This window comes from Populus euphratica, unplaced genomic scaffold (assembly GCF_000495115.2).
Source record: "Populus euphratica unplaced genomic scaffold, PopEup_1.0 scaffold7.1, whole genome shotgun sequence".
In the NCBI taxonomy this organism is placed as follows: Eukaryota; Viridiplantae; Streptophyta; class Magnoliopsida; order Malpighiales; family Salicaceae; genus Populus; species Populus euphratica.
Genome location: NW_011499871.1, coordinates 1,714,033 through 1,738,473, shown reverse-complemented (window position 1 = coordinate 1,738,473; position 24,441 = coordinate 1,714,033). Strand labels below are relative to the sequence as shown.

Below are 24,441 nucleotides of genomic sequence, written 5' to 3'. Positions count from 1 at the left end.
ACGTCGGAGGTGGTGTGGTACACGTGCTAAAGTCATTACAACCCACGTTCCATTTTATTTTAAGGTTTAGATTTATTTTTATTAAATGCAAGATGTAATTAATTATTTCCCTTTTGTTTTAATAAAGAAAAGAAGAGAGAAGAAGAGAGACCACATCATTTATTTGGAAAGTTTAATTTAGTAATTAGCATTGAAGGATATTATTTTTTTGGTATTTATTACTTTTATTTTGTCACATGGGATTTGACACATTTATTTTCTTATATTAACGAGTACTTATATTTTTTATATTAAATGGGGTGCATTTCCATTATTATAAAAATTTGATGGGAGTGTGGTTATAATTTTTTTTAAATAGTTTTTTATATTAAAATATATGTTAATAATATTTTTTTATTTTTAAAAAATTATTTTTAATATTAGCACTTCAAAATAATTTTAAAATACTAAAAATATATTAATATAAAGTAAATAAAAAAATAAAAAAAAATAATTTTTTTTAAAATTTTTTTGAAATGCATGAATAAAAAAAAAATTACATTTTTCTTTGTATTCATGAATTTGTTTTACAATGTAGATGTTTTGTGATTCTTACAAACAATTTTTTTTTTTGAAAATGATAGAAGATGAAATAAAATAAAATAATGTAAATGGAGTTTGATCCACTAAAACTTGTAATTATACATTAAGTTGTGTTTGATTTAATTATTAAGATTAATATGAGTAGAGTTTTTGTTTCTTAATGACGGAATAACTAGTATGGCCTTGTCACCTATATCACTTTGTGTACGCCTTAATGATTATTTAGAATTTATCCTCTTTGTAAATATAAAGTCCATTGCTTCCGATTTCATTTTCCAATCCTGAACAAAAGCTAATATGAACTTACTGTTCTTCTCAAGAACAAAAGAATCATCCCCCCACATGCTAAATCCCCACTTAAACGAAAATCACCTTAAAAAAAAGGCCAGCTTTTTCTAACAATATATATAACTTTTTGTCAAGAAGAATTTTCTTAATATTTAAATACTTTGATTAAAAAATAATATTATATAAAAAATCCTAAAAAATACTTTAATTTACATAATTTATTAGGAAAAGAATTTTAATATTGGAGCTGGATGAAAATTCTTATAGTGCCTAGATGCATTTCAAAAATATTTGTAATTTAAACAAAAAATTAAATTGATGTTTTTTTAATTTTTTTATAATATTATAAATAAAGTATAAATATAAAAAATATTTTTATATATTTTTAAATAAAATTATTTTTGAATAGGGTAACTACCAAACACAGTATAAGAGAGGATCATAATAAAATTATATTCATAAATGTAGGATGAAATGTTGGCGATGATCTAACGTAGACAGTGACCAAAGCAATAGGGGGGCAAAAAAAATAAAACACGACAAAGGGAGGCTAGTTAAGGTCAGTCAAGGTCGGTAGCGCGTGGCATAAGATGCAGAGACAGTCCAAAAATAGGCCCCACGCTGCCTGTCAAAGAGACACGACGTTTTATTTTATTTATCTGGAAAACTACAAACGAGTCTTTTAAGTAAATATATGATTTCATTCAAGTCTCTAAGTTTCTAAAACTATCACGAGCTGATCAATTTAGCCCAGGCAAGTTTCCTAGCTAAAATAATTATATATATAAAAAGAAGTATTTACTAATGCATGCTGCTAACAATATCAACGCTACGTGTCCTGTTCATGACAATAATAAGTAAAGATAAATAAAATAATGAGTATTCAGGAGGTTTTTTAAGATCACTCTTAATTTTTTTGAACAAATGGAGTTTATTTACTTGGAAATAATAAAGAGACTATGTTAACAATAATATTAATAAGGACATTCATTTTTTTTTCTTTTAATAGATGATAACATTTACAAAATCCAACCATGATGTTTTTATCGATTAATTTTATATATTTAAATTTTATTGAAATTGTATACTAATAATTTGTTTTTTGTTTTTATATTATGTATATTTTGTCTGAACTATATTACATGTATGTAAATAATATTACAAATGAATAAATAAAAACAATAAAAATCATTAAAGGTATATAATTTAACTTGTCATCGCTTATAATAAGACTAAGCTGGTCAATAATAAGTGTTACTATTATTAATAATATGAAATATATAAAGTTATAAATCATGAATAGCAACAAAATTTACTGATTATGAAATCTTTGAAGCTATATGCCAAGAATTGATATGGTGGCGTAGAATCTAGCTCGAGAATGCCTGGACAAATAAGAAAAAACACAAGGGAAGTCTTTAGCTTCAGGACTATATTGCTTAGTTTTGAAGATTCGGGGCTCAATTGAAATTATTTGTATGGATAGGAAACTTATTTAGTTTGGTTGTTAGTTCGAGAAGTCGGCAGCGGCTCGTAGCCGTTCATGGTGCTCAATCTCGGCTTAGTGAGGATCCCACACAAGCAAACCAAAAGAACCCTTCGAGAAACGAGACTCCTCGTGGGGTCCATACTACGCACGGACTGCGGTTTTCGCTTGTCACCACGACGCCCACCAGAACAATTTCTTACGTTAACAACGAGCGCGTCGAAGAAAGATGAGGCACATGGTAAAAGCTCTTGGTAGTCGAGATTTATTTATTTTCTGAGAAGACACCGAGGGGGTGTTTGGGAGGCCTAAAGGACAAAGAAACAAACAGGCGCCGCAGCTCCAGCACGCGCGATGCTCGCTGTTGCAAAATGTGGTTTGCTCACTGCAGTGGCCAAATATCTTGAAAGGCTGCCTCGTTTTCTAACGGGGATAAGATTCATGCAATCACCAAGCGCAGAAAGGGAGGCTCATTACCCAGAAACAGCAAAAAGCTTGTGCATAAAAAAGCAGCGGTGCTAAGGGATTTCTTCTGCGCATACATGTAAATGGGATTTGACAAATTTTATAGCAGCAAAACAAATCAAGTCAAAGAATTTGATTCCTCTGGCGAAATCCTATCCCATGCCGTCCATCCCATGAAGCATGAAACAAGGTCAAGGTATGCTGGCCATAGTCTTGAATCGATCCATGTCTCTCGAGATTAAATTAATTTTATTTTTCCCTCCCTCCCTCCCTCCCTCTTCCAGTCCATTTTTGGCTGTCATTTTAATATTGCCACAATAGGGAATGTTAGTGGAGAATGGTTGATTATGCTCCTTTTCTCAAAGCTACCGATGAAGAATATGCCCCTAAAATATTCGGCTCCTGAGGTTGCACGTGCAAGGTTCATTTTCATGTGACTAAGAAGAGCACAATATAATAAAACTATCTCTGGTACCATAACTGTTGTGGCTGGTGGCTGTCGGTGTCAGATTTCTAATGTGACTCCCTGGGCATCTCCATGAAGACCCCACAAGATCTTGTGCCCTGTAAACTTTTCTGCTCGTTTAACGAACTGGGGGGGCACAGTTGATAGTTGGAGGAGCGTGCTTTGCTGGTATCGGCTTTTTTTATATATATAATAACAGATCTAAGTTTAGGATTTTCTACAAGCAGGAAAAAATCTTCGGATTCTTACTTTTAGCACGGGTTAATCACTCTACTAATCTCTCTTTTTAATCTCTCATCATTTCCTGCTCAGCGAGAATCATTGGTGCGGAGAACGGAATATCACGGGCGCCCAGAGGGCGTGTCAAGAGGGCACTAAGATTCCTAGGTTTTGTAATATTGTACGAGTTGAGTATTTTCAATGCCACTTCGACATTAATTCTGAGTGCATTAACAAAGAATTGGAGTTCTGCTATTATTCGATAAAATCCTTTCAATCATGATTAATAACACGTTGTCTTCTACATCAAGTAATCATATGGGATGTATGTAAGAACTTGAGACGTGGAATATCGATCAGAGGTTGGACCGAGAACAATCTTTTTTGGAAGACGAGAGAGTCAACGAAACACACACGGAGAGGGGGAGTGGAGAGATAGTTTGATACCCCAGTACTGTCTAGTAAAATGAGATTGTTTTTGATAATAACATTAGTTAAATAATCATGGGGATCGAGGGAGGAAGAAAGCGGGAAAGCATGGGACAGGTAAGCAAAATGTACGAAGCAGAGGTTGAAAATGAGAAGCAAAAAGAGATGGGGAGGGGGAGGCCAGGGAGGGGGATTTGTCATCTTTTAAGTCTTGACTTTTTTTTATTCAATTCTCTTTTAAAGTCTTCATGGATGGGCGTGGAGATGCCACATCTGCCAAAGTTTCCCGACCTCCTTTTCTCCACCCTTGTATGTGTGCTAATTGTTGCCCCACCATCACAAAGGAGTTGAGAAAGAGAATTTTTCCACACGGAAAGGTCATTTTTTTTTACTCTGCAGCTTGGACTTTATAGCCACCAAGCCATGCCTTCTACGCAGCAAAGCTCTCGGGAAGCAAGAGAATACAAGCAAATACAACAACAATCCACGCATGTTTGAGCTCCAAAACTTTGGATTTAACCTATCGATAGAGAGCCAACAAGAAAATAAGTCAATGAACAGCAAATATAATAAAATAGAAGTGATCAAAAACCTCATTTTTGTAACATGACACGTTATTGTTCTCAATTTTATCAGTTTTGTGACAAAGGTGTCCGTCCATGCAAGGAAACATCAAGTCCTTTTCGCATGTATTTAGCTATGGAAATTAAGGCAACATTGTCTAATTTTCAATGGATTTGGGATGAAATTGGGAAAATTAGGTGGTTTGGGACCAGTGCCAAGCCATGTAGTGTAAAAGGGGGCAATTACTCCCTTAATTTTTTATTTTTAAAAAATATTTTTCTATTAAAATATGCAATTGCCCCCTCAATTTTTTTTTCAAAATACTTTTTATATTAGAATATTAATAATATCTTAACATGTTTAATTTTCTTTGCTGCTACTAATTAACCAAGTTATGTTTAATTTTCTTTGCTGCTACTAATTAACCCAAGTTAGCTATTGTTAACTTATAACATAATATAATATATAATATATATGTTTAATACATTTCATTAATTTTTTTTATTTTCTTCCATTAATTAACCAAGAGCCCTTCCTCTTTTTTTCGACCTACTATTCTTGCTTCTCTTCTTTTTATAAAATTTTTCTTCAAGTTTTAAACTATTAATTAGTTAAGTAAATAATTTTTTATGCTTTATGCTTTAGGTAAGTTTTTTTTTATCTTTTCTATTTGTTTCATTGTTCAATTTTAGTTTTATTATTTTATAATTAGTTATTGAAAATGTTAGGATTTATAATAATTTAAGAGTTTGTTGAATTAATATATGTATGAATAATATTATATGGATATGAATATGAATTGAAATGAGTTTTAATGAGTTGATAAATATTTTGTTATGAATTTCATATTGAAAATAGATGGTGATGAACTTACTAGTGATTAAAAATGAATTATAACTAGTGATTAAAAATGAATTATAAGACAAGTCAAAAAATTAAGGACACAATAAAAAAAAATTAACATTTATATTTAACCCACTTGTAGAAAAAAATAAGTCAACAATAACAACATCAATTTATTATGATAATCATTTTAAGTTATGATTTTAGCTACTCTCTACCATATATCAGCATAAAATTGTTACCAAGAACTTTATTAGTTCTTGGAAGATTTAGAAAACACAAGCATTAAACTCACCCTAAACTAAAAATAGATGAATTACAATTTTATTGTATATATTAAGAAAAATATCTTTGATGAGATTAATAATAAAATTATTATGAGCAGTTTTAAAATATAAAACTCAAAAAAATAATTATAACGTAAGTTTTTTATTTTAAAAATATTTTTAAATTAATTTTGTTTGATATGAGTTAGTACATATATTTCAAATTGATTTCTTAATATAAAACATGTCTATATAATACATAATATCAAATATTAATTAATAATTTATCTTCTCATTTAAATTATGGCTCCGGATATCATTGAAGTAATATATTTATGATGATAACGAGATGTTTTTCTTTGTAGATTTACATATAGTCAGAAAGGATACTCAATATTAAAAATTAACACCGATTACACTAGTTATAAATTCCTCCTACGTATATACATTTTAATAAGAAATTTATGGTATGAGATTTTACATCTAGAAGAAACTCAGGGTAGTTGAGGCTTACAATCTAAAACGATGTTACAGCAGCAAAGAGAAGAAAAGGAACCCCTCCAATATAATTAAGCATTGGCCTGGGCAAGAAATGGACTGAGTTTCCTTATGCATGAAATGAAAATGAGAAAATTCCTGACTGTAGGTTATTATTTTCCCCGAAGAGATCATGGCAAAGGATGAAGATGGCATGGTTAGCGGCGCATAGGTCCATTACTTCGATATTCCAACTGGAGAATAGTCTATGGGAAAAAATCTATTGGTTGCTAAATCATGATGGTCCAACCGAGGGATATTTTCAAGGTACAAATACCATGATGTTTCAGACCTTACATTCTTGGACTAGACAATTCATACAAATCTTCAGGCTGAATCCATGTAGTTGGAAATGGCTCCACTGACATTCATTGCACTACATACATGCCTTCTATCAATTAAGAAGATGTACCGACTGGATTCCATATTGGATTAATTGGCCTCAGAAAGTTTCAAATACTGGTTATGATTGACCAGGAATTAAATGGTAGAAGTAAGAGATGCTGATAGCATCAACAAGTTTCGAACAAATTTTGATGGTAACAAATGCAGAATAGAGGACAATTATGGGCCAGTCATCAATGTATCATGCTAGGTGGCTCGATTCATTCCCACCGTTGATCAAGTGGGATCTCCTTGTGGGACCCACAAGATCTACGGTAGATACAAATCATTTCCCATCATCAACACAGGTCCAACCATATGCGTGACTGCCATTGTTGAAGAGACAAAATCAAGGTGCACTAAGTTGGACATTCTATAATTCCATGTAGCAGAGACAAGGAAAATATATTTTGAAGGGATATCTTTTGCTTAATTATAAACGAAAGTTGAAATTTCAACCCTGCCATTTCTGATAAGAACGTCCCAAGTAAAGAACCTCCCAAAGCATCAATCTGCCAAAAGGAAAATGTACATAAATGAGGCCAGGTTTTACATTTGAAAGGGAAAGTGAGAAAGATTAGTTGAATTTGCAGGGACTAGAAATCTTGCTGCATCAGTAATATAGTTGGCACGCGTGACTTTGTTTTAACAATCAAGCTTTCCAAATTGAAAGCAATTTATAATCATATACTCTCTGCAATGTTAACTTCGAATTTCAAGAGCAGATTTTTCATATTCTACAGAAAACTTTGCTATTATGATTTTGATTTAGTTTATTTTAGTACATCAAAGTAAGGGTTAAGTTTTCTTTCAGGTAGTAATAATTACCACTGTTGCAACACCATGACCAGTCAGGGGTCCGCCAATGACAGGTAAAGAGGCTGCTGAAAGTGCAGCATGAGAAAATTCTTGCAGGATCCCAAGGGGACAAGCAGAGAGGGAAACATTTACTATGTATACAGGCACTTGAGAATTCAGACGGTATACAAATATAATATAATCCAAATTCAGTCTTCCTAGGCAAGAAGAAAAGGCACCACGCATTTTGAATACTAACAGGAATAAAATCATCCAATCCTGTTTTCTCAAACAGTTCATATACCAAACGAACTTCGTTTTCATGGTGTTTTTTACTCTACATTACTAATACGGGCCTATGGCCTCTCTTTTTTCTTTTTTTTTTTGGAGGACGAAAAATAGCTCATCATTACTCCGAGTAATTGTCCCTTCGGCTGAAACACACACACACAATCCAGGAGACGATTTTCATCAACGTGGGGATAGTGCAATCAATACTCAAATGTCCAAGCAAACAACGACTATATTTTTTCCCCCCTCAGTTTGTGGCTAAGTGTTATTTTCAGGCTAGCTCTGGCGCATTTAGACCAAGTCCACCTCTACAGTCTAGTTAGGAAACATTTGTAAATTGATATGCAGATCCAAAAAATCTGCTTAAATAGTACAGTTCTTGATGGTTCACGCAAATCAGGATAGAGAACCAAGTCTCATACATAATTGTTTCCAGCAAGTGTTACAATCTTTCTGGTGATTATAAATTGTCAGCGTAGTATCTCACCAATTGTCGAGAAAAATGATTTGTCATTCCACTCCGCAACAAAAACCAAGAGGAAAGTGCTGATAATGATGCTAGCAGCAGCTAAAATCCCGGCACCAGTGTATAGGCATTTCAATGGCAGGTTACTGAAACTGATTCATCCTCTGCTTTCAGACTGTTGGAGATAGAATTCAAAACTGAAACTACTTGCTGATATTTCGGGCTAATTGATTTGTTTAACATTGTGATATCATCTTTTCATTTTTAAATAGCTTACGTAGAGGAAAAGGTTATAGATTATCTATCTATAAAACCTTATTCATTGTATTCTTAAAGTATATAGAATAATATGCATGGTATTAGAGCTGCCTAAGCACGTTAATTGATCCTCTTCAAAATGTATGCCTCCTAAAATTCCACAACTTTAACTACTTTTAAATCCAACCTTCCCATCTTCAACCCATCCTCCTCCATCAACCTCACTAAACTCAAACGTTTGAACTACCCAACATGGAAAGCCACCATGTTACCGTACCGCAAAGGTCAGAAGGTTTTCAACTATGTAGATGGCACCATTCAACAGCCTGCTAAAACCATCAATGCCTCTGATGGTTCTACAATTCCCAACCCATCCTATGCTAATTGGGAAACCCAGGATAATCTTATCCTTACCTGCATCGATTTTTCTCTTTCAGATGAGGGGTGGCACAGATTACTCATTACAGCACCTCCACCGAAGTTTGGATAGCTCCAAGCTCTGCCTTTGCATCACAGTCTCGCGCTAAGGCAATACAAGTTCACTCTCAACTCTCTACTCTGTGGAAAGGAAGTCAAACCATAAGTGATTGTTTCATCACAATCAAATGTCTCACAGACAAGTTGGATATTACTGGACAACTTTTTATGTGTGATGATATCATCACGTATTTACTTATTGATCTTGGTTCAGAGTATGACTCTCTTGTTTCCATGGTCACTCACCATGATACCTGTCTCACCTTGGAAGATGTTTATTTTATGCTACTGATGTGCGAGTCATGTACTCAACACAATAATCAAACTTTATCCTCGCCCCCGACCTTAGCCAATATTGCCACCCGACAGCAACCCTTTACAGGAGGTCGGGGCATTCATCAACTCCCAGAGGCAGGGGTGTGGTCAATTGAATGGCAATTATGGAGGTGATCATGGCTAAATGGTATGTGTAATTTTTGTTTTTGAAGAATTGTTGCTAGCTAAATGGCTCGCCATTTTAACCATTCGATCAACATTCGCTATACATAGCGAGTATTTTAGCACTATCTATTCAGTTAGGGATGCAATAACAGGAAGAATAATTGTTAGTGGGAAAGAGGAGAGGAAAAATCATTCGTCATCCTCTGTTTCTTTACACTTCCAATCTAAATATTGGGTTTTCTTTTTATATGATTTGATTTGGGTTTTAGCTAAATATCCTCCTCTGTTTCTTCATGCTATGAGGATGTAGTAACCCCTAACATCACAGAGTCACTTGGTGTATGTGCTGGGATTTACCCTTTCAACTTTCGAGTAATGGTTCCTTTATGGGTAAGCCTTCAGCATTCTTCTTGATAATTTCTATATGTCCATGCATAGCAGGATGCTTGCCGTTTTTTAGTACAAAGATGAAACTTAAATTTTGTTGTTAAGATGAAAGGACGTAATTATCTGGGCCTAATTCCAGCTTCATCTTGAAATTGATCGTGTTTCACGAATGTACTAAGGCTTTTTTTTTTTTTTTTTTGGGAAAATATCGAGTTCTCAGAGGAAAAAATTGATTTAAACACAATTCTTCAGTAAGCTTATAGGTTAATAAGAGTTCATAGGTTGCATATAATATTTGTCGCCAGTTGAAGGAATTTAAACACAAATCATATTCTGATAATAATACAAAAAAGTGTCATTTTTCTTAAATCTTCTATTTTACTAGGAAGACATGTTTTGTTGTAGATGCAGTATTTCCTTAAAACGATCAGATATGAACAAATTACAATGAGAAAGAATGCATGCTATCTTAGGCATGAGACTTGATTATTTCCCCTCTATGTTATTGAATGGTAGGATAAAACAGCCCAACAATCATCCAAGGCCTACATGATTCCAGAACCACACAGAAAGAAGTGGGGAAAGAAGAGACAACACATCATCAGAAAAAAAGGACCTGCCATACCAGTAAAGACTCCCTAAAGCGCGAGCAACAACAAACAACAAGAAGATAGAAAAGCACCAAAGAAAAGCTGCAACCTGAAGCCAGCTCAGAAAACATATGAGAATATACAGAGTTAAGAAACATGCAACCCACATAAGCAAAAACAATAGAAACATGAAGATGCTAACCAGACAAAAAAAGAAAACTAACCTGGTGAACAAAACAACTGAGCAGAGAGAAAAATAAACGTGAACAAACCCCCTAACAGACACCAGAGAAGAAACCAAGAACCACAAGCATAACCTAACGGATATCAGAGAAGATTAGAATGAGCAAATAAACAAAGTAGAAGTAAGAGGGACCCGATAACATAAATCAAACAATCAAAAGGCACACTATCAACGAAGGCAATAAAAAAAGAAAGACAAAAAACGAAGAGAAGAACAGAAACTTGAGAGAGACAGAGGTCAACTTGTAACAGAGAACCCAAATAAAATATACCCTCCCCAAAGTAAACACACAATGACACTCATGATGCGTTTGTGAACTTCGTTTATTTATCTTGTTTACTGTTGTACCAAGACTTTCAAGGATTATAGTCGCACCACCTGCCTGTCAAGTCTGTGAGGGATTGACGAGAATCAATGGCTGGACCTCTTGTAAGCTCCATTAAGAAAAGGCAACGACTGTCGGCCTCCGCTTGAAGGTCTGATCAATTTAAAGAAAAGAAAATGGGCTTCGTGGCCCACCATGGAACCAGTAATTATAAGGGGGTTAGGCATTATTATTATTTTACAAGGGTTCAATCTTAAAACAAAAGAAAAAAGAAAAGAAAAGAAACCACACACAAATTCACAATATTTTTGGCAATGATAATAGCCATTGAAAATGGGAGCACACGAGTATTTAAACTTTTAAATTATTATTTATTAAGATTCAAATAAACTCAATTTTAAATACATGAATGCAAGGAAGATTATAAGATAAAGATAAACTTAAATTATCATCATTTTAGTTAAATAAGAATCTTAAACAGAAATCATTTTAATTTAGAAAACATTTTCTCAGGGAATCATTCTTCTACCTCAACAGTGAAAGGAATGAAGGAGAAAAAAATTGACCTTGGCAAAGGGAGCAAGAGAACATTCACATTAGGTCATTGGATTATATGACTACAAAGAAATTATCAAATAAGTTCGAAGTTGTATTATATATATATATATATATATATATATATGGATTATATCATAAATGTTATTTATTTATGACTGCTGTAATTTTGATTTAAGGTTGAACTTTAGGTTGTGGTCCAAAATCAGTAAATTTGTTGTGATTTTTTTTTCACGTAAAGCTGATTTGATAACATCATCTAACTGCAAAAAAAAATAGTGGGAGGTTGGACATTGAAGAGACAATCAAATTGCGATGGAGCACTGCTGTCCTGGGGTCGTCTTCGATGGCGCAGATGAAGGGTAGTGGGGTGGTTATAAGTTGCCTTATAATTTGGTGGATTGGGTCGGGATGGAAATTTAATGATTTGGTGGTGCCAGCTGGACGACACTTATTACAACGTTAAGAGATGATGCTGCCTTAGGGAGGTTAGGCTCCGGTGGTGACCTAGTTTTAAGCCCAAAGACCTATAACTCTCCTATGTGTAGGGGGGGATTTCAGCTTGACATTTACAAGTTTAAAATAAATTTAAAATTTAAATTATGGTGTATTGTGTTTTTTTTTTTTTGGTTAGAATAATAGTAATGTATTAGGTTGGCTCACAGAGAAATTGTGTGCGATGTTATTAATTCTTTTAATTGAAAGAACCGCACAAAATTAATTTTTATTTTATATATTTTTGTATTTTAAAAAAATTAAAATTTTTTATTTTTTTAAATTAATATTTTTTTGTATATATTTTTGTATTATTTTGACATACTAATGTTAAAAATAATTTTTTAAAAATAAAAAAATATTATTTTAATATTTTTTAAATATTTTTTCAAATAAAAATCACTTTAAAAAAAAATTACAATCATTATTCTAGAAACAATCAAAGGTTTGGATATCAAATACTGACTCGTATAGTGATTTCTATGTTGTTTTTGTTTTACTTATATTTTTTCTAAAGTTTAAATTAATATTTAAATTAATATTTTTTATTATTTTAAAAACAATCATTATTATATTTTTAAACAGAAAATAAATAATATAATTAAACTGATAATACAATAAGCATAAAAGTTAATTATAACCTCATGAAAAGTTAATTTCAATTATGACACATTTGGTGATACAAGAATCTTGATTCAATAACTCCGAAGGAAATCAACCTTTCTCTTAATTTTGCTGGAAAACCGATTAAAAAGAGAGAACCATCAAATGCTGAACTCGAAGTAAAAACTGTCACCAGCACTCGTACAATTGAATATCAACACGAAGCCTGAAATAAACTTCACCCTCGAATGCATCAGTCATCAATGTGGCTATTCCTCGAGCCATGAAGAAGTCTCCAGTACCACCAATCACTGAAACATCCCTAGTCTTGTTCATCAATGGATCAGCCCCGGCAAAGTTTATGCTTCCTTTATGCTCAGTAGAGTTAAAAACGAAAGAGAAACCTAGCCAGGCAGTGAAGATTTCTTTCTTGTCATACACATAAATCCCTTGGGCACGACCTATCGGGGCCGAGTGTAGGTCGTTGTCTAAGGTAATGGGGTCATCAAAAACAACCAAGTCACCAAAATGGTTTTGGTTAGCCAATATGGTCTTGTTGCCCCAAGCTGGTGCCCCCACAATTGCTGCGGTTGCATTCTTGGAGTTCTTGCCATTGTAAATAATGTCATGGAAATAGAAGACTAATCTTTTGCATGGTTTATGAACTCGAGATTTTCGGCTATGGAAAGCGGAGGATTTAGAGAGCAAGAAGAGAAGGGAGAGAGCTAAAATTAGTCTTTTAGCTTCCATTTGCTAAAAGTACGGAGAATATAAGTGCCTAAAGGAGATGGGAGGAGGCAAAATGCTCAGTCTCCTTATATAGGAGAGCCTGGTTATTGATTTTGGCATAAAGTATGTGCTAAAGCTTCGCTTTGAAGACATTGTTGGTGCGCTGGCGTTGGTAGCTCTACCAGATCAAGAATAATCTGCTTTATTCTCTTCGAACAACTCCTCTTAATCTGTTGACTTTAAACCTACGATAGAGACCATGATTGGATGCACATGCACTTGGGGACTCGGTTACCTGCTGTTAGAGGAATATTTATGAAAAAAGATGGGCATTGTGAGGAAATTAATCTTGATTTGAAATTAAGTGGTGTAAGTTTTTTAATGTAAGATCAAAACCATTAATCTATCATTATATTAGGCTGTAGCGCCATAGTAAATCACATCAGGTAGAGGAGCTGATAAGGAGAGACTAAAATAGATATACTACGTTTTAAAGAAATATTTAATTATACATATATCCAATTCTGGTATGCTTGTGTGTATTTATTTGTATATTTCTATAGCCTATTTCTCGCTTCATTTATTTCATTAACTGAAATAATAAGCAACCGCGCGTTTATTAAATCAGAAAACTACCTCGAGTTATTATAAAAACAAAATTGAGGGAGTTTGAATAGCTAAACGAAGGACGCCTCAAATCAATTCAATTTGGTGAGTGATGGTAAGATTTTTTTTTATTATTATTTTCCACAGAATTGTAAGATCATTTAATTTGGTATTGTTAACCACAATGATCATTGAACAAACCATATTATTTATAGCTATTACCTCCAAAATTTTCTAGCTATTAAGTAGTGAAAATGAAATGAATTAAATAGTGCAACGATATAACTTCAAAATAATGTCTTATTCAATGAGAAGGGACTACAACAAAAGCGTTCACTCAGTCTTGAACAAATCATATGTGTGAAACTTTTTACCAACATTCATAGAATTTGATGTCAACTCGGAGCCTGAAATACACCTCGCCTTCAAATGCGCCGGTGGCTATGGTAGCAATTCCCCTGTGCATAAAGAAATCCCCAGTGCCTCCGACCACGGATATATCTCTAGTCTTTACCATAATTGGGTCAGCTCCGATGAAGTTTATGGAGCCATGGTGGTCTGTGGAATTGAGGACAAAAGAAAAGCCTAGCCAGGCAGTGAAGGTGTTTTTGGTGTCATAAATATACATGCCTTGTGCCCTACCGACTGGCGGTGAATGAAGATTGTTGTCAAGGGTAATGGGATCATCAAAAACTACAATGTTGCCAAAATGGAACTGGCTTGCTAAGATGGTTAAGTTGGCGCCTTCGGGCGCCGCCACAATTGCTGAGGTTGCATTGGCAGCGTTCTTGCCATTGTAAATAATGTCATGAAAGTATAGGACTAATTCCTTGCACGGTTTGTACTGCTTCTTCTTCCCCGGATGGGCTGAAGACACAAGAAGAAACATAAAGAAACAGAGAAGAATACAGATTGCTCTCATTTTTTCCCTGGTGAAGATAGTCTTGGGAGAAATGAAGCAAGATGAGCAAAAGCAAGATTTAGACGAATGAGCTAGTGCTAAAGCTAGAACTTGTGACTTGTGAGTAATTAGCTCTCTACCCCTCCTTATATAAGGACCACATTTTGGATCTAATGTGGAATCTCATCAATTAAAAAAAAAAAGGGCTGAAAAAATTTCAACGAATCTTGTTAATAAATGGTCCGTGGATTTCTTCTTCTTTTTTTGTTTTTGTTTTTTTTTTTAATTCTGAATTGGGTTTGTCTTCACAGAACTGGTTAACTGGCTACCTACTACACACCATTTTCATCAATTTTTAATTTCAAGGATGTTTCCTCTGGCGACTTACATTTCACTATCAGATAGTATCATGGATACTGCCAGAAGACACCTAAAGGCTGTGAAGCGTTATTCCCTCTGCGCCTATGTTATTCGACTAGCAAACGGCGAAGTCACAATAATTAGTATGAATTCAATTTAAAAATTTAATTTATTTAAAAAGATTTTAAAATATTAATTATATTATTTTAAAATATACTAATTTAATCTTAAAAAATTTAAGTTAAATTAATATAACATCAGAGTTTTAATAATAAATGGTCATAAATTTAAATTTTATTTTTTTATTTATTTAATAAAAATTAAATATAAAATAGTATACATCTGTATAAATTTTAATTTATAAGGATATATTAGAAAATTATATAAATTTAAAAAATTAATAGTTAAAATTATTAAATGGACGGTGGTTTTTTTTATAAAGAATTCTAAAGCTTTGAAAATATTTGTCTATAAGAGTACAAATTCAATAAGCCTGACAGAAAAAATCAAAGGTTATGCCTAAGATGAAATTGGCATGTTAAATCATAAATTGTATTGAATTTAGGGTTTGTCAGTTCAAAAGGCTATCCAACTCGAAGCTGGAGGACTCAATGAGTACACTCTGAAGCTCATTAATTTTGAGATTCTCAGGCTCAAAATAGCTTGGTTGGACTCGAGTCGAAAGTGGATTGCCTGTTCTGTGATTTTCAGTTCTTGAAAAATTAAACGTAAAAAAAGAAAAAGAAAAAAAAGGAATAGCATCAGAGGGACTTGGCTTGGAATCTTTGAGCGAGCTAAAGGACATGTTCCACCTATTCCCATGTTCCTCCCCTCCTAAACAGGTTAAGGTGGACAGATCATCTGGGTGGTAGAAAATCCTTATCCAGCTAATTAAATCCGTAGAAGAGCCATCTCTCTAGGATTGATAAGCAAGTGTATTTATTTACTGATAATAATCAGTTGAGATATAATTTTGTACAGAGTAATCTAGAGAAAGTATTACTGTTAGATTGCCATCGAGCACCTACGATGGGAAAAATAAACCAATCGAAGACTTTCATTGCTTATAATAATAAAGAAACCAAAAAAATTCAATGGGGTTTTTGCTCTCAGAAATATTAATTTGACTTTTTAATTGTTGTTTTACATGCTTCAAGGAAATGTTAAATAAAATATTAAAATATAATTTCTGTTACAAGAATATTATCTCTGCATATTTTGTATAAAGCCTAAAACCTTATAAAACACTATTCAAGCAATAGTTTTTTTTCTTTGTTTTTTTTTTAATTTATATTTTTTTTATTTTTATGATATTATTCTAGACTCGTAATCCAAGTTATGGGTTTGACTAGTTCATTTGGATTAACTCGGATTATTTTTTTATATTTTTTAATTTTATTCTTTAATATTGGATTGATCGAGAATTATTCGGGTTGTTTTTAAATTCATTAAATTTATTAGATTATATTGATTTGTTAAAATAATTGTCTATTAAATATATTAGAATATAGTTGAATCTTTTAAATAATTTTTTAAAAAACTATATTTATATTATTAAAAAAAATTATTACTAATTTGATGTGCAAATTCTATTAAAGATGCTATTATTATCGAACAAAAATAGCAAATACCAATCCTGCCACAGGAGGAAAAAATTCTCTCGTGAAAAGCTAAGAAGGTGTACTTGAAAAAAGAGGAGGAGGAAGAAGACGCATAGGTCTAGGCTGGCGGCCATGGTTGGAGCGGAAGTGTTGGATTTTTCTAAGCCGTGCTCTTGACTTGGAGTGATTGGGAGTATGAGTGTATTCGAAATTATTTTTAAATATTTTTTAAAAGTATATTTATATGAAAAGAATATTAAATTTGTAAAAAAGATATTTTAATATGTTAAAAAATTGTTTTAAAAACCACCTTACATAGTAATAAAAAACAATAAAAGACGTCATACTTCGACTCCCGAAGGGGCAGGCCCCTGGAAAAAGGGTCATCATCACCACCTGCTTTTACTTATTTAGTCATCAGACAATAAACATTAGCTGATAAAAAAAAGGAAAAGGATAAAAAGAAGGGAAACACGACTTATCCACCTATTCTTAATTTGGTGCCTACGTTTAAATATCTTCGCTCGCATCCCATAAAGTATGGTATATTTCTCAAGTGACTACCTTCCATTCCTCGCCTACCGAGACTGTATTAAAAAATATGGTTATAATTATTTTTTAAAATATTTTTTTATTTATAAAAATATTTTGATATTATCTTATCAAAATAATTGAAAAAAATTAAAAAAATATTAATTTAAAATAAAATATTTTTAATTTTTAATTTTTAATTTTTTTAAAAAACACTTTTAAAACATAAAAATAAACAAATTATTTCATGCAGTGCAATAATGTGATTTTAAATAGAACTTGAATTTTTTTGGTTAAGAACTATGGTAAGTTTTTTTCTAACAAGTGATTCTGAGAGAAATATTCGGTAAAATCAGCACTATTTTATTAAAAATAGAGACAAAATTGGCAGATTTAATTATTTTGACATAAATTTGGAATACATTAGGGATGGAGGTGAGGTTTCTGCTAAAAATAATTTAGACATTAAAAAAAGGTTTTTATGGTTAGAGTCTGTTCAGCCAATTCAATCCGCATAGCTTGATAAGAAGCCCAGTGTCCAAGACATGACCGCATATTCTTGAATAAAAAATAACATCGACCGGTGGATATTGTACAGGAAAACGCCCTTGTCGTGGTCCCACGTGTGACTCTTTTATCAACCCTAATGTATGTTCTAACCAATTCTGGTGGGTGATTGGTTGGGGTTGGTGTTGATTTGTATTATTTAAGTGGTGGTTTAAGAGAAAATTGAACAATTTGTTTGGTCATGGTAAGCGATATCTTCGCATGTCTTAGTCTTCATTATATTATATTATATATAAAATTAAAAGAGATCAAGGCTACTTATCTGTCCTTTTATATCATTTCCATCAAGCTATATCTCACGGATGGAAAAGTTTATTTCACGCGCCATTTTAGTTATTACAAGAAAAGATAGGGTTAGATGATATTTTTATATTTTCATTGTATAATGGTTGCTTTTTGCAAATTAAAAAAAAAATCACCTTTGATCTTGTCTTTTATATTTGGCTATTTAGTAGTTTTTGGGTATCATTGATGTAGTAATGTAATTTGATAAATAAAAAAACAAAAAAAACAAAAATGAATTAACAATAATAAACAAAATGAATTAACCATGCGTGTGTACTGTCCGGTGGCCAAAACCTAGCTTCCAAGACAACGCCCAAAGAGTCTTGGCGCCCCCTCAATTTAACAGTGCCGTGTGTTGCATAATTATCATAGTTTTAAAACCCGGCCTGGCGGGTTGACCCGGGACCCGGTCGACCCAGGGCTGAAACCGGGCCGGGTTAATGAAAAAATAAGGTAAGCCATGACCCGGCGGGTTGACCCGGAAACCCGGACGACCCGGCAAAACCCGGTCAAAAACTCGGTGGTAACCCGTTGACTTTTATTTATTTTTTTATTAAAACGACGTCGTTTTGAATTTTTTTAAAAATAGGAATTGACCCGGCCGACCCGTTCGACCCGGTCAAAACCCGGTGACCCGGTCAAAACCCGGAACCCGGGCCTTGGACCGGGTCAGCCACCGAACCGGGTTTAAAAACTATGATAATTATGACTAGTTTTGACATGTGTGAACTGAATTTCTTTGTTCCTCTTTCCAACTCGACTTTTATATTGACATTCCAAACAATTAAAGTAGTCCCTCATGTTATTATTCTCAAGATTTGATTTTTATTTTCATAACCCAATTCTAGATTATTCTTTAAAATTCATTTTTTTTCAAAATAAAAATAAAAAATAATAATAAAGGCTAGCGATGTTAAGCAAACAGACAGGGAAGGATTCCAAAAAATATATACGTAAAAACCAAGTTGCAATTTTGGAGGAAATGCAAGGCCTAGTTGTACCTCATTATGCCCAAAAATGAAGAAAAAAATACAAATTCAAGGTCAAATTAAATAATTATTAGATAAATTTGCATAAAAATTAAGTCCAATGATATAATTAAATTTTTAATAGCTAATTTGATTTAATCATGGGCCAAATTGAATTTTAATTATGTTTGAGAATTAATTTGGGTTCAATTAAAGGATTTAATTAAATGTAAGGACTTAATTGTATTTTAAATGGGTCAAATTAATTTTACTTGGGGCTTAATTGGTGAAAAATTAAGTTTTGGAGCCTAATTTAGGTTTAATTGAGAAGATTGAAATTTTAAGAGACCAGATTTAATTTTTACCAAGTTAATTGATTGAAATTAGGGATCAAATTGCAAGAAATTTAAAGTTTTGGAATCAATTAGGGGTTAAATTGATAAAAATTACCTCCAATAACCAATATGCAAAAGACAACAAACTATAGAGGCTTAATTGACAAAAATTGAGGGTGAAATTGAAGAAATTGAAAGTTTAATGGTCAATTTGGGGTTAAATTGCATAAATCCGAGACCAAAAATCATATTGCAAAAGGAGCGTAAATCCGGAGCTGAAGTTGAAGTTATGTCGGGACCAAATTGCATTAAATCAAAAGTTTAAGGTCGGTTAGGGGTTCAATTGAAACAATTAAAATAAGAAGGACTAAATTGAAAATCAGTCAAAACTCCTTTGTTTAACCATAAACAACGCCGTTTTTGCATTAAAAAGAAGAAGAAGAAGAAAATGACCAGACGACGTGTTATCTGGTCAATGTGTTCATTGTCATCCCTGTGAATGCTGCCCGGATAGCAGTTTTGCAAGTGCATTTAATATCTTGTATGACTCTCAAAATTGACAACACATGTATGAAAATGGTCACTTGAACTCCCTCTATCCCTGAGTATGGTCTGTTCACGCCTATTAGCATGACACTGGCCCCGGTACAAGCCTAAAGAGGCCAACTCAGTGAGCTTTCTCTGCAGAATTGATAACTCAGGATGCTTATTTTAAGCTAACGGTTGGGATCCTTCCAAACAAAATCAAGGGCTGAAATTTTTCCCGTATGTAGACGAGATTGCCCTCCTCTACCGCCTATAAATAAAGGTGGATGTGATGGCCTGAGAGAGGAGAAAAGGAGTTCCAAATTCAATCAAAAAACCAACCCCTATACTCGTTTCTGCAGTTTTTTCTCTCCCTTTCTCTCTCTGTTGTTCTAGCCACCAACCAAAGCCACCCCCAGCTTCTCCATCACCATCTTCACCACAGTTAGCTAGCCTAACCACAAGCCGATCACCCCCACACCTGTAACAGCCATCGTTTCTTCCTCTCTTTCACTGCTGCAAAAGTCTTCATCTTCTCCTTGCAAACAACTTCGGCCACCGTTCCTCGCAGAAACATTCCCAGAACCACCAGTTAAGCCTTTTGATCATGGCTGAGACTCCTATTTTGAGTGAGCTGCTCCTCCGTCAACCACCAGTTTCTGCAACCATTTTGGTTGCATGCAGAATGTGAACCACTGTTCATGTTCTACAAGTAATTAATATTGCCTTTTGGGCTGGGCCAGTGTTGGCCCCACCCAATTCGTCTAGACTGGGTCCAGCCCGGCCCCAAAAAATATTATGGGCTGATATCAGCCTACTATTTTCTAGGTTTATGCCTGGCCCGGCCCATATGTTTTAATAATATTTAAATATTATATTATATTATATTATATTATATTATATATTTCTTTTTTAAAAATTCAAAAAAAAATCAAAAATCCTTTAAATTTTTTATTTATTTTCTCAAATATTTTTCTACCAATTTTCCATGATATCGGGTTGTATATTTATACTATAAAATACAAATCCAGTATTAAAATACCTAGTTTTCTCTAAGATATTTTAAAAAAATATTTTTTAAAAAAAGAAAAAAATATCAAAAAAATTTAAATTAATTTTACCTTTCAAAAAAATTATTAATTTCATGCATATGGCCAAATCCTAAAAATTTTCCAAGCATGTTTTCATTAAAAAAAGTTGCATCTTTCTCATGTTTTGAAAAAAATATATGGATATCATAACCAGTTTATGATCATCCATTAGGGTTTAGTCAAAATATCAAAAATCTTTTTCTAATTTTTTTTTAGGATCGAGATGTAGACTAATATTTTAGGGATGTAAAATTACACGATAAAGTATACTCTCAAGTATTAAAGATACAAAATGTAAATAAAAATAATGCTAAAATTCAGACTTTGAAATGATTAGGATTTAACCCAATAAGATAGAGACTCTCTCATGAAGAGAGATCTACCTTGAATCTTAAAAAAGATCAACAAATAAAAATCCAACTTAGAAAAAAAGAAATCAAACAACAATGTAGCTTATCTTAGGTAAGGTGCTTTGGGAGTGATACGTCTTTTTGTTTACACAACTAGTCCCTTACCTATATTCTTGCAGACCATAGGTTCCTCATAACCATAATAGTAGGTGGTGACTTCTAAACATTAATCATAATCCTATGATTAAATCTAAAAACTCTTTTCAACACACAACACCTCACACAAGAGGCATGACAAGAGCCTCCACCGTCGCAGCGCTCGCGCCCTCGCGACACCTATTATCTTGATTATATATTTTTTTATTAAGAATAATTAATGAAGTTAAATATTTTTTCAATTTCATCCCCCAGATATTTTTTTCATCTTTCAAATTTAATTCTCATTCTTTTTATTAGTATTTTTTTATTTAAGATGATTTTTTTTACACTTTAATCCTTGATTTTTTTTCCTCTCAAATATAATATTTTTTTTATTGCTATTTTTTACCTTGCAAGATTCTTTAGACTGATTTTTTTTTATTGTTTCATCCGACAACATTTAATTAGTCTAGTTTTTAGCTTTTTAGTTGTGTTCAAGTCTAAAATTTTACAACATATAAATTTAAGAGATTAATATGATCCATACAATATGTTAATTAACCAAATATTTTAAAAAATATGATTGAGAACCCAAGTTTACAAAGTTCACTCCAACCTTTTTTTTCTTTTTTTTTAAAGCTTTTTCTTTTGGTTTCATCCTACAATATTTTGTTTTTATTTTTAATTTGCTTTATATGGATTTCTTAATCATTTTAAAAATAACACAGGTTGCCTCGTGATAATTGTTTTTTGCTTTTTTAGATTTTTTTTTTTAAAAGAATTTTTTCTCTAAATCAAATTAATTAATTTCATCCTCCAACATTAAAATCTTCAAGTGTTGAGCTTCTTGGTAGAGTTCGGATCTAGAATTTAATGGTTGTGAGTTTGAAAGTTTAACCCAGTTTAGATTCAATCGGACTTGCTTGGTTTTTTTTTTAAAAAGTTTTTTTTTAATTTCATCCTCCAACACTTTTTTTATGTTTTTTTCTATAAAATTTATTTGTATTTTTAAAATAGCAAGGGTTGCCTCATGTTTTTTTTTTCAGTCTTTGTTATATTTAGCTTTTTTAAAAGCAATTTTGTTTTTAAATTAAATTTAGTTATTTAATTAGCAGCGTGTTGAGCTTTTTAGTTGAGTTCAAGTCTATAATTTAATATGTTAAAAATTTGAGAGATTAATCAAGATTTACAAGGTTCACTTGAGCTTTCTTGGTTTTTTTTTATCCTTTTTAAGCTCTTGTTTTCTTCATCCACCAAAATTTTATTTATTTTTTATTCATTTTCTGATAGATTTTTTGTTTTGAAAGTAATAATGGCTAACTTATATTTCCATATAACTATTCAGAACCTTTAATTTTTGATAGCCTAGCTACATCATAAATACATTTTGAAATGCCACATTACCGCATAGATAAATAAACACTTAAATATTACTACATGGTAAAGTTACAATTAACTCAATGACACTAAAATCTCACTTAAAAATATTAGGGTGATTTATATCATATCTTAGCTTGGTGTTATCATTCAAGTATTATAATTATTAAAAAAAACTTAATTGACCTTGAAAAATTACTCTGGCTCCAAATCCATTGGCATTGTTCATTGAAATAGTTTAATAACCATTTTGCCCCTCAACCCAAAAAACTCAAACCTAGCTTTCTAGGGTATTGAAAGTCTTTTTACATGGTGCATTTGTTTTTTTCCAAATTGAACAAGGATAAATATATTTTTTTCTCATCTAAATTGCATAATGAAATAATTAAAATATCATTGGAAGAAAAAAAATTAAACATAACATCAAAGTGTATTTTTTTTATTTTCATAATATTTTTTTTTTGTTATTATAATTTGAGGGATAATTTGGTATTTACACAAATATAAAAAAATAAACAATTAAAATGCATAGTAAAATGACAAAATACCTTTAGAATTAAAAATTTTAAACCTTTTGATAAGGGGTATTTTTGGCTTTTCAAAATTATAAACCTTTCAACAAGGGGCATTTTCAACTTTTAATGGTTTTTTTTTGTAATTACAAAGTTAATTCAGGAAAAAGTCCATATTTGTTTTAATAATAAAAAAAAAGATGTGTGTATTTAGTGTCGTTGTGCCCTTTGAGCAGTAGATGTAGTGCTTCCTGGCATCTAAAAATACCATTCCACCATATTGTTAGAAGGGTCGTTGTATTCTTTTCCTGTTGCCATTTAACTCTTTTTTTCATTATTCTCTCTCCTCCCTTGAGAATTACAATTTTTCCCTTTTAGCTATTGATATTTCAATTTCAATCCATATTTTTTTTATTTTTTATTTTTTATCTTGGTCTTTTTGTAAAAGTTTTATTTGTTTTCTATTCTATCATTCAATCTCAATTTACCAAATGTTACATTTTATATTGTGGTCCTTATTCTTTAGATTATTTTTTTTTGCTTTTTTGTAAAAATTTTAGTGGTTTTAAGTTTCATTCTTCAATTCAAATTAAAGGTATTATAGTTTTCAATTTGGTTATTAGTATTTTGATTTCTATTTGTTTTTTGTTCTTTTGTAAAAGTTATTATTTTTTTCAATTTCACCTTTTAATTGCAACATTATTTTTTTATGTTGATCCTTATTCCTTTTTATTTTCCTTTTACTACATTAATTTTTTTCATTTTCACCCTTCAATTAATAAAAAAAAAAATTTATTTTAATTTGGATCCTCATTCTTTAAATTTTTATTTTTAAAATTTTTTTTATAATTGAAATTCTATTTTTAATTTTATTCTTTAATATATGATTGATTGAAAATTGAATTTTATGATTTTTCTAAATTGAGTGCTTTAGAACTCATAACTTGTACGAGTTTGAAAAGTTAATTCAGGTTTCTTAATAAAAAATGATATAGAAGAAAGGATAGACATTAATGAGCCTCACCAACAAGCTCATACTTAATCAAAAAGCTTAGGTAACCTATTTTTTTAATTCTTACCTTAGAAACGGATGACTTGTCATTTAC

The 24,441-nt window shown here is 32.0% G+C and overlaps 3 protein-coding genes across 6 annotated transcripts; all 3 read right to left on the bottom strand.

The window, feature by feature from the left end:
• Positions 1–6,352: 6,352 nt before the first annotated feature.
• On the bottom strand, positions 6,353–11,025 carry LOC105127384 (uncharacterized). 4 transcript variants are annotated; one of them, XM_011028652.1, is made up of 4 exons: positions 10,864–11,025; positions 10,462–10,554; positions 10,273–10,352; positions 6,353–7,041 (listed from the first exon to the last, which is right to left on the bottom strand). In XM_011028652.1, exons 1-4 carry the CDS (start codon positions 10,919–10,921, stop codon positions 6,889–6,891), a joined length of 384 nt encoding a protein of 127 aa, XP_011026954.1. In that variant the 5' UTR covers positions 10,922–11,025; the 3' UTR covers positions 6,353–6,888. The 4 variants fall into 4 exon arrangements, 1 of the variants encoding a protein (XP_011026954.1); XR_842621.1 differs by lacking the exon at positions 10,864–11,025 and adding an exon at positions 7,358–8,900 and having other exon boundaries at positions 10,273–10,817; XR_842622.1 differs by lacking the exons at positions 10,273–10,352; positions 10,864–11,025 and adding an exon at positions 7,358–8,900 and having other exon boundaries at positions 10,462–10,817.
• A 1,449-nt stretch (positions 11,026–12,474) lies between these two features.
• On the bottom strand, positions 12,475–13,262 carry LOC105127383 (disease resistance response protein 206-like). The gene has a single exon (XM_011028651.1). The coding sequence runs from the start codon at positions 13,207–13,209 to the stop codon at positions 12,649–12,651; it is 561 nt and encodes a 186-aa protein (XP_011026953.1). The 5' UTR covers positions 13,210–13,262; the 3' UTR covers positions 12,475–12,648.
• Positions 13,263–14,161: 899 nt separating this feature from the next.
• LOC105127382 (disease resistance response protein 206-like) lies at positions 14,162–14,830 on the bottom strand. The gene has a single exon (XM_011028650.1). It carries the CDS (start codon positions 14,714–14,716, stop codon positions 14,165–14,167), a length of 552 nt encoding a protein of 183 aa, XP_011026952.1. The 5' UTR covers positions 14,717–14,830; the 3' UTR covers positions 14,162–14,164.
• Between the last annotated feature and the right edge of the window lie 9,611 nt (positions 14,831–24,441).

Coding starts and splice junctions, on each gene's coding strand:
- LOC105127383 (XM_011028651.1), bottom strand. CDS start 13,209: ATGGAAGCTAAAAGACTAATTTTAGCTCTCTCCCTTCTCTTCTTGCTC.
- LOC105127382 (XM_011028650.1), bottom strand. CDS start 14,716: ATGAGAGCAATCTGTATTCTTCTCTGTTTCTTTATGTTTCTTCTTGTG.
- LOC105127384 (XM_011028652.1), bottom strand. CDS start 10,921: ATGGAGCTTACAAGAGGTCCAGCCATTGATTCTCGTCAATCCCTCACA. Junction 10,353..10,461: donor TCAGTTGTTTTGTTCACCAG/GTTAGTTTTCTT, acceptor TTTCTGAGCTGG/CTTCAGGTTGCAGCTTTTCT. Junction 7,042..10,272: donor GCTTTAGGGAGTCTTTACTG/GTATGGCAGGTC, acceptor TCCTTTTGGCAG/ATTGATGCTTTGGGAGGTTC.